The 10,812-nt window shown below is 34.0% G+C and overlaps 1 protein-coding gene across 1 annotated transcript; it reads right to left on the reverse strand.

Annotated features, from left to right (window-relative positions):
• Positions 1-477: 477 nt before the first annotated feature.
• Positions 478-3,124, reverse strand: LOC129307341 (senescence-associated carboxylesterase 101-like). Its single transcript, XM_054948274.1, has 4 exons — positions 2,941-3,124; positions 2,513-2,843; positions 1,783-2,313; positions 478-1,615 (listed from the first exon to the last, which is right to left on the reverse strand). The coding sequence occupies exons 1-4, from the start codon at positions 2,949-2,951 to the stop codon at positions 818-820; spliced, it is 1,671 nt and encodes a 556-aa protein (XP_054804249.1). The 5' UTR covers positions 2,952-3,124; the 3' UTR covers positions 478-817.
• Positions 3,125-10,812: the final 7,688 nt, after the last annotated feature.

The following is a 10,812-nucleotide window of genomic DNA, read 5'->3' on the forward strand; positions in this document are numbered from 1 at the left end:
TATTAAAAAAATTATATAATAAATAGTTTAACAGTCATTAATATTAAATGACATACTTTATAAATAAGATTAAAAATATTATTCTCTCTCTTTTTTATATACAAAAGGTTTACAAAATTGCCTCCCCATATAATCTATTTAGTCTTGTGACTATTACACTAAATTTAAATTTTAATAAAATAGATCACCCGATAAGTATTGTAAGGAAATAAAGGTAGTATAATAAATTTAAAAACTCAACACAAGTCAATTTAAAAAGCTTCAAAAAATTAAGTTTTTAAATCTACTTCGAATAACTTTTTCAATGTACATTTTTTTTTGACCAAATTTTTCAATGTGTATTCAAAAAGTTATTTTACCTAATCATAAAATTTTCAAACACCATCCTATATTCCAAAATTATAAAAATATATCCCAACAGTTAAAAGTCATATATCCAAACGACGAGTTCAGCAGCCACCTCCCAGATCAGCCTCATTCCAAAAACATAATTGTGAATTGTCCTTCTTTCTATCAGTTCACATCAGAATTTAAAACTGAAATCTCTCTGAAGAGAAGACAGTATATTAAATCTCTGTAATACCTCTTACCTTCTGCACACGCGCTGAACTACGTACAAGTTAACACAACTACTTCATAACATGACCAAACATTTTGGCTGGGCTTGGAATTACTCAACAAAAACAGGCAGCGGCATTCCTCAGTCTCACTCATGACCACCAACAGAAATATACATCACAAGTTCAAGGGAAATGAACTAACATTAATTTATTTTGAAGTTGCACATGCGTAGAATGTCCGGATATAGAAAGCACGGTTACTCGCGGGGGAATTCATACTCACCCTTCTCATACATGCCAACGTTATTCTTCATGAACTTGGCAAGCTGGGAGACATGTGAAGCTCCCATGATACTGATGTAGTCATGCCACCAACGCATATAGCTACTCTTCTCCAAGAAAATCTCCGGTGACACTGAGTAATTCTTTAGCAACCCATAAACGTACCCCTCGAACTCCTCCAACCTGTTCATCTCCTCTTGCTTCTCTGCATCATTCGATCCTGCAATCATCTTCAATTTTTGCAACGAAATGAGAGCCTCTTCCACATGTGCCCAGAAGCAAGAATCCATTGTCAGTATAGATTGCACGTTCTTCCTGTTTATCGGCTCCGGTTTCCTGTCTTCTTCCTGCCACTTCTGTAGCTGTCTATAACGCTCGGGTCTTCCTTTATTTATGTAGTCATGTCCTCCCTCCTTGTAGTACTGAGCTATGTCCAATGGTTCCACCATTCTCCTGTAATTGGTCCCAGCGTAGAGCCATCGAGTACGAAAAACTACACTTTCTTTCTGGGGCTGCTTGTCTACCTCTTCTACTATATCTTTCCAGTAATTGTTGAGGATTTTCACAAACATGACAACGTCCTGGTCAGTTGGAGACCAATCGTTCTTGTACCTGTCATAGTACCCTGTTTTTCGATTCTTCGATGTTTTCTTGTACCATTCCAGTCGAGCCATATATTTTTTCATTTCATCCAGCTTCTTGTGCGGGATAAACTGTTCCCTCTTTTTCAGAATCAACAGCAGCTCCTGCCTCTCCAAATCTTTCACCAGATTCTGACACATCCATTTTAAAAACACGGTCATTCCTAATTCAGTTTGTCCCACTTTTCAATACTGAATTCTAGCATGATTTTTTTTTTCTCGAGAAAGAAAAAGACGTAATCTTCTAAAACTTGTGCATTTCCCCCCCGCATAGATTAGAAATTGGGGTCGAGATATACCTGCAACAATGGTGGATCTGAAAATCCCAGCGTCTGCAACTGCAAAGCAAGACTTGCCTGTAGTAAATTCTGACGAGCAGTGTTGGGAACGCCAGAGTCCTTGAAAATTGCCTTGCTATTGAGCATCTGGACAATATCTCCATATCCTTGAATTTGCAACAATCCTTGATCCGGGGGACTCATTTCCTTGAGAAGCCTCAAAATAGAATCAGGGTTCTCAGAACAAGTAGAACCGTGATCAGAACACAAGAGGAATGTTCCAAAGGGCCTGTAGGAACCATCGGAAATGAAAGAGGAAGGCAGTGGGTCCCGGTGAGAGGCTACATGAAGAAAGCAAGAGTTCCAGCTGGTGCTTCGAGATATGGCTTCTTGCAGGTGCTGGTCTCCAACAAGTGGGGAACCAAAGGTGATGCAGAGCGGACGCTTGTCTGATATTGGCCGCATCTTTTCTATCAGCCATAGAGTGAAAAGAGAAGCAATCGATCCTCCAACGGCATGCCCAGTGACTATCACCGGTTTTCGGAGATCGATCTGCATTCAGCAAAAGCCCACACACCTAACTATCAGTCTCAATTCTCAACAGTCACTTTTGCTTGAGTTCAGCATCATTTTTTTTTTGTTTGACCAGTTCGACTGTCTGGTAAGAAAGTCAACGTGCTAACAAATCTTCGTAACTCCCCGTGGATCCGCCATCCACAGGTTTTTGAGGATGTGAAGGAGAAGTACGTACCTCGCTTTTTAGTTGATGAAGCATCGGGAGATAACCATTGAAGAGGGACATTACAGACCGATTAAGAGAGAAGTAGAAGTTGGGGTTGTTTCTGGGACGGAGAAATTCGAAGGGGTTAGGAGTGATGTTCGAAGAAGGAAGCAAATCAGGTTCAACATGCTTCTGGGTAGTCCCAAACGCTATAATTGTCAAATCTGATCCATTGACAAGCTTTTTCCAGAATAGATTCTCGTTCGGATGGGTTGGGTTCAGGTCGCCGATGAGATTCCATGAAGAGGAGAGAAGACCGGAGCTGGCCACAAGAGATGCAATCTCTTGTCCACTGCTACATCTGCAGCCGAAAGAACAACCATTCAGTACAAGAAACAATAAGAGGCGGAAGTTATTCTTAAGAAGAAAAAGGAATCAAAAAGTTTCAATTCACATACAATTGGGTCATCCTGAATCTTCAGTACCGTATTCAAGAGCAACTCGTAAAAGACGATTCTAAGCTCTGCAAGATGATGATAAATAATGAAATGCGATAAATTAATTAACACGCCCAAGAAATGGAGTGCAGTGCGCAAGAAATTCCCTGGAAAGCACGGGGAAATAAGGTGCGAGACCCGACGACTTTCAAGCCAATACGGGTTCACCCATACATGATATTTCAAAATAAATTTTTTTATTATTTAAAAATAAATTATTTATATGTATTTTTAATAGTTATGTGATGTGTGCGTATATCAAATTTTAACCATTTAAATGGATCAGATTTGGGCGCTAAGGGACACTGAGAGGTTGGCCGCTGAGGGAATTCGATCCTGGTCGAAGTCATCGTCGTCTTATTTTTTTAATTATTATTTTTGGGGTCAAATTGAGAGATAAGCTAGCAAGCACCCAAATCAAGGGAAACTTTCAGTCTATATCCCTTGACCATGCTTAATTTTTTTTAAAAAAAAAACTTCTTAAATTTTGAAACTTCACTTCAGATCATGAGTAGTGAAGTGAAATTATAATGTTAAGGAAAATAATAAAATTAACCTTTTTTTAATTCTGAACTCTGTGATATCGAAGAGCCTCCCTCCACCCTTCAATCGTCCTTCCTCATCTCTACTATGATCGCGTAAAATGTTGTGACTTCTAGTTGTCGTTGCCTTCTTTGCCAAGCCTCTCACCCTTTACATCCCTCCAATCTGAAGCTTCAATCTCTTAGTTCAGACCGTCGAAAACTTCTTGTGATATACCACCGCCTATACCCTTAGAGCTTGTCCTTATGTGAGATTCGCTCTCAATTCCCTCGTCTGCCCAACCAAGTAGATTTTTTCTTGCTAAAAAATTTGCCTGGCCTTTGGGGCTGAACCATCCATCTTATGATTGAATCATCAAGAAATCTAGAGATTTTATTTCTAAGATTTGTAATTATAATGAATAATCCTTGCTTATTATTAATTATATGTAACGGTTGATCCTTTAGCTACTTTTAACTATTACTATCTATCAATTTTGTGAGAATATTAGCTTCATTGAAAATCTTGGGAGGTTCAGAGAGAAATTTTCTTGATGACTTATTATATTTCATTTATTTTGACTTCACTAGCTATTAGATTGCCAAAGCTCCAATCAATCTGTGGCAGAGTTATGAACAAGTTGTGTAGAGAAATGAATAATTGCAGTAGAAAAATGAATAACTTTAGCACGGAGAATTTGTAATTCTTTTACCATGATAACAATAGTAAGAATAAAATCAAATGAAGAGATGGACACAAACAACTCTTGTAGAAAAAATAATTATTTCAATGTAGACATTGAACAACTATAATGTGAGGAATTTGCAACTCTTTTTACTATGATAATAATATTAAGAATAAAATTAAATTAAACTATGAGCGCAACAACTCTTATGAAAAAAATAACTACTTCAATATAGATAATGAATAACTACAGTGTGAGGAATTTGCAACTCTTTTTAACCATGATAACAACATTAAAAATAAAATCAAGTAAAACTATATACATAAATAACTCTTGTAAAAAAAAACCACTTGATCTTCAATAAGTAGATTTCTTTTTGAACCCCCAAGATTTTTAATAAAGCTAACATTCCCATAAAATTGATAGACAATAGCTATAATGTCTATCTTAACATTACTAGAACACAATATATAAACATATTATAATAATCAAGATTAAATAAATCCTTATATTAGGTCATCATAATAGACAAGGGTTATAAAAATCAAGTTTAAAAAATGGGATCCTAAGAAAACTTTTTTTTACAAAAGTGTTTGAGCTTAAATAATAATTTAAAATATACATAAAGAAGTAATGGACGCATGGCACTTGAAAATATCACAAACACATATCAAACGAGGGGAAATTGGATAAGGTCCAAGTACTCTATTTGCCACGGTGAGTGGCACATAAGGTAGAGTCTCTCATTGTACCATGCATAGCGGCACACATGCCTTGCACCACAACGAACCCCTATTGTCACATCAACACTTTAAACCAATTTTTAAAGTGCATTGTTTCGTCATCCAATATTCAATTTGAAGAATTCAAGTGTTCCCACGAAGATATTTAAGCCATCTATCTAATGGTATTGATTTTACAACAAAATATTTTATCATTTAAAAGTTAGATACCCAAGTCTAAAAAGACACTTTTCTAATTCCAAACATACCCAAAGGTATTCAAAACCACCAACTACGTGCTAATAGCCCTAGGATTGCTTAAATCAATTAAAACAGACCACAATGCATCTAATTAAATAGGGAATTACATACACTTATATCTCAAACACATATTGACCATCAAACCCCGATTTCACAAAAATAAAGGCATAGACATAATTTCACATAACAATCTCATGACCATTCATACATGTACAATCACCACAATAATGATATTTGTACTAATAATTTGGCCTCTTCCAATAACTTTCATCACGATTACAGTATCCTAGGTCAAACTACATTAAAGAACCATATTCTCATATAATGACTTAAAATAATATATGTCCTAAGTTGGCATAACATTATATATTGTTAACAAAAAATACCAAAAGAATAAAGAGCTATACTATTATTCAATTCTTGATAGTGTCCTTCTTCCTCTTGCCCTTATCGAAGCCTTCACCTATAAAAAATATAACTTCAAGGGCGAGATAATGTCTCAGTAACCAAATGATCTAATCCATCTGCAAGTATGCTAAAATAGTACATGACTATGTGAAGTGGCCACTAAACTATTTATTCAAATACCATCAACATATGAATATATGTGCATCCAAACAAATGCATCATTAACACACCACCTTATATCCTCTGACTGAGTCTATGGGTAACAACTAAATAGGATCAAGTTTATGTGGCTGAACTTGCTCGAACTTACCAATCATGAGAGGCAACCCAACCAAAGATGCCTTCACCTATTCTCAAACCACATATTTCCTCTCTCTCAAATATTAGGATATGTCTAATCTATCTCCAAAATAATAGGGCTGTCGTATGCCTAACCTATCTCTTGATTTCAAACAATACTACAGCCCTTAGGATGAACTCCCACCCTCTCACAATAATCATGCTTACATAGTTTAATCAAACATCACACATCTACAAGATGGATATTTTCAAATTGATCACTAACATAACAATTTATAACTTCACAAGTACATTCATATTCATAGGATGGTATAACATTATTCTTTCAAATATATATATATATATATTTCTCCACTTCACATAAGTTTTTAAACCACAAATAAACATTCATATTGGTGTAGTACAAGTTTGAAAAATAATATATTATAGTTTCGTAAATTTCATAACCATACAACACACAAGTAAAATGATTAAATCATCCAATTATCTTATCCCTTTTGTCATAAAAAGGGTTATCGTGGCAATTTAGCAATCTTCTTAATTCCCACTAGCTCAAAAGATCATATCAATGTTTAATTTATAAAGTTAAACACTAAGTATTAATTAACAACTCTAATTAAATCCCCCTTTTTGCCTAATTTAGGCCCCCACATTACCTAAATTTTCTCCTTCAACATTGACATATGCCATTATTTACATACAATTTATGATGATTTTATTGTATTATTGCATTCTTGGAAGCTTAATTCTTGCATACTTAGGCATTTTTAGGACTAGAATCAATTAGGGTTCACTCTTAACCTAAATGTATTTTGGTCATTTTGATAATTTTTGAGACATTAGCTAAGCTTGTGTCTTTTGTTTTCTTAAGACCAATATAACAAGTTTGAGAGTCAAATTCATTCTAAGTTGTAAAGAAACATAAAAAGACATAAGTTATAGAATGTTTCAAGACAAAAACATTAATTTTAGGCTGTCATATTTTATAACTCAGGACCTTAAAAATGACATTGTATCATACAATTGGCTTTAAGTTTTAATTTAAAATTTTGCACACATGCTTTAATCATTGTTGTGTATATAATTGCAAATAAAAACAAGAATTTAGATGAAGATTAAGGCCAAAATATTAGATTACAAGGCAAACTACAAAGTAAGAAGAGCTTAGAGTGATACATATACAAGAGTTGATTCAAAGAGCTTCTAATGACTCTAAGCATTGAGGATTTCAACCAAGTAGCCCTTAATTACCCTTTCCTCATCATTTTAGAAGTGTTAGTGAGTTTTGATCAAGTGTTGAAGCCTTTAAGAAGAGCTACAAGTGCATTTAAATTACTCTAGCTTGATTAATGGTCACATTTATGATTTAACTTCTTAACCAAGTTGGTTAACTAATTTCAGATTTCTCCTTAGCTTTGATCACCTAAAACCCACTCTTTTTTTACTTATTTTATACCCTCACATGCTGATTAAGAAGGCTGGACATGAATCATAAGGCTCACTCACTCAAATCATATTATTTTCATCACTCACACACTCTTTCACTTCATAATTCTAGATTTGCCTTCATTTCATTTTTTTTCCTCAATTTTCTCTCATTCTCCTCACTTTTAGTCACCATTATCCTCTTCTCAATTAAGGTTTGAAGCTATTAAAGTCATTCAAGGAAGAATCTCTACATGGATTATGAAGAGAACCACTATGAGTAGCTATATCTTCTTAGAGCTCTTCAAAGAGATGAAGCCTATACTTGAGTTTTTCTAACTTTGCTTTTCATTTTGTTTTGCTTGTGATTCTTCTCATTTCTTCTTTGATTTTTTCATTTATGTTCTTGATGATTCAATCTAGGTCTTATTTCTCATCCTGGCCAAATTTTATGTTTAAAGAAAAAGAAGACGTGTACTTGATTCTTGAACTAATTATGCACTCAAAGTGTCTATGTTTATACCTCAAGATTTTGATGAATGAATACATATTTTCATTCAAATCTCTTATTGTTTGGACAGGCATTAGCTATTGTTTAGGTCTTAAACTCTAGTTAATATTATAATCTTGATTAGTTTAAGGTATTAAACATGATTAAGGCAAGAGCTAAGGCTAGTTTCAAGAGTTAAATCATAGATTGGCATAAGTCTTTAAGGTGTTTGTGAATTGATCTAATCACTTGTGCCTAGTCCTAAAGGTCATTTATGCATCTTCATATGTCAATTGAAGGGCAAGGACTGAATTGAATTAAGTTAGAAAGATAAGGATGGTGTAGGTAGATTCATTCCTTGGAGAGCTACTTTAAATATTTGGTTGAACCTTCATCATTTTTTTGTTATCACTTTGTCAAAAATCCAAAATTATAAACACTCCAAACTCTTAATCTAATTCTCCTTTACCATTAACTTGTTATAGTCCATGAATTGGTCTTAATTGCCATTGCTTGCTTCTATTGGATTAACATAACCTAGGGTGTACTCTCTTTTACATTTTAATTTTTTTTAAAAGCTTGACACGACTTAGGCCTTTCAAGCATAAATAACACTTTAACTATATTCCATTAATTTTATTTAATATCTAAACACTTAGATAGAATCAAATTTCTTTTCACTTAAGGTTCATCCAAACCCTAGCTAAAGATCTCAAATCACCATATAATCATCAATCCTAGGTTTATAAACTTATTTAACTCTCGAAGGCTCCTACTAAGCCAATAGGTTTGGTTATACTCCAAGGAGAGACAAAAACAACACCTAACTATACTAAAATCTCTCAAAATTCAGATAAAAAAGGAGACAGGAGAGTTTGGAGACATACCCAAGAGTTAATCTAGTGTAGAATGCCACCACAATGAACAAAGAGTGAAGCCCTAGAAACTAAAAGCTCTTCCTCCATCACCTCTCGTATTTTTCTCCTTTCCTCTTTTGTTTCTCAAGCTGGCTCATGATAGATTTATCAAAATTTTGTTTGATCCGTCATGGTGCATTACTCCTTCACCAAAGCAGATTACACAGCAAAGCCAATCTAAATTTTAGCCTTGCATACGAGCTTGGTTAACTCGAACTCCATCTTAATCCACTTCCAAAACTATCTAATGATCCAATATCCTCTTTAGTATTTTGAAAATACCATTAACTTGATATTCTAATAGTTTTTTTACCAAGTTACTCTTTTCACTATTTTAAAAAAATTTAAAGTTTGAAATTGAGGATGTTACAATAGTAGTGTAGAATAGTTAAAGGACCAACTCTTACATATAATTAATTATAAGGGAAGATTATTCATTATAATTACAAATCTTAGAATACAAAATCTCTATATTTCTTGAAGATTCAATCATAGGATCAATGATTAATCTTGAAAGGCCAGATGAATTTTACAATGAGAAAAAAAATTATTTGGTTGGGCAGACGAGGGAATTAAAGATGTGCAAGAAAGTAAATCTCACATGAGGATAGGCTTTAAGGGTATGGATGATGTTCTGTTGCAAGAAGTCTTCAATGGTTAGGACAAAAAGATTGAAGCTTCGGGTTATATGGATATTGAGGCTAAGAGAGGCACGGTAGAGAAGGCAACAATGAATAGAAGCTACAACATTTCTAAGCAATGACACAATCACCATGAAGATGAGGAAGAAAGATCCAAGACCTCATAATTGAAAGAGGATTAATTTAGTCCTTTTTCTTTAATATTTTAATTTTACTTCATTACCCTTAGTTTGAAGTGAAGTTTTAGGGTTTAAGAGGCTCTCTCTTTAATTAAGTGTGGTCAAAGGATTTAGATTGAAATTTTCTCATAATCAATTGGAAGAATCCATGGTGGGCTGGCAAGCAAGACAAAAGATCCACGTCTTGTTGCAGGATTCGGTTCACTGTTCGCGGGCAGTGCCATGATGTCCTACGATGCTTTGTTTTTAATAAGCCTTCTTGTTGATTGTAAATCTTTAGAAAAGGAATATCAAGTCATTTTTGGGAAGAATTCAAAGCTGCAAAATTACGAGTGATTTCTCAATCTTTTGTTAATAATTACTTCATTCGTTTCTGAATTATATGAGAGAAACTACTATGTATCTCTTTATTTTTATTTATACGTGTAAAACTATAAATTTCAAGAAATATTTATTATTTTTTTCAAATTATTCTTCCTAAAATTAATGTTTATTTTTATTAGAAAAATTTATTTCATTAATTATAAAGGGAATTAGTTTAATTTTTTAATTCAAATATAATTATTATACTTAATTAATTTTTTTAAACTGCGTTGACGGAGAGGGTACTTTAAGAAAAGGCAGCTATTTTTACTTATGAATAACTCACATGCTCCTACATAAACGTAGGAGGAAGCTTCCATGCAAAAGGAAACGAGATTCCTTCCGGTTTCCACTACTGTAAAAGACAGAAACATGAAAGAGAAAAGAAGTGTCCGTATGGCGTATACAAAATTAATTTTTTACTGTCTGTCTCTCTCTCTCTCTCTCTCTCAATTTGTACTTCATTGACTTGCTGTAATTAATCAAGTGCGGTTTTTGTGAAAAAGCAAAAGTAAAAATTTCAATTTTTTTGCCCTTGACCTTGACGGGGATAAGATCATGAACTAGGCCTTCATTCCAGGAAGAAGAGTAATACCTTTTCGGACCACCTTGCAACATTTCAGGCTCCAAAGTCCATGGGAAGCCATATGGCCCAAAGGCCAAGAGTTCCAGCCCCATTCACTGTTCTTCCGACTATAAATTTTTGACGATAATTAGAATACCTCATTTACCCAATAAAAAAAAAGTAATTAAAATACCTGAAGTATTTTCATCGGTTATTTGACGATGCTACATCATTAAGTTGCACAATTTTTTCGTCAGAAAGGAAACTAGACTTTCAAAGAAATCTAACGTGGATCTAGAAAAGCAGAGAAACGTTCCCGATGCCTCTCAGTCAACAACTCCACAAAAACAGATAA

This window comes from Prosopis cineraria, unplaced genomic scaffold (genome assembly GCF_029017545.1).
Source record: "Prosopis cineraria cultivar Desert tree isolate PC_DT_omini unplaced genomic scaffold, ASM2901754v1 PC3, whole genome shotgun sequence".
Lineage (NCBI taxonomy): Eukaryota > Viridiplantae > Streptophyta > Magnoliopsida > Fabales > Fabaceae > Prosopis > Prosopis cineraria.

Excerpts from the sequence above, each read along its gene's own strand:
- LOC129307341 (XM_054948274.1), bottom strand. Across the intron at positions 2,314-2,512 it reads TTCATCAACTAAAAAGCGAG|ATCGATCTCCGAAAACCGGT; the intron begins GTACGTACTTCT and ends TGCTGAATGCAG. Across the intron at positions 1,616-1,782 it reads CAGATCCACCATTGTTGCAG|AATCTGGTGAAAGATTTGGA; the intron begins GTATATCTCGAC and ends TGGATGTGTCAG.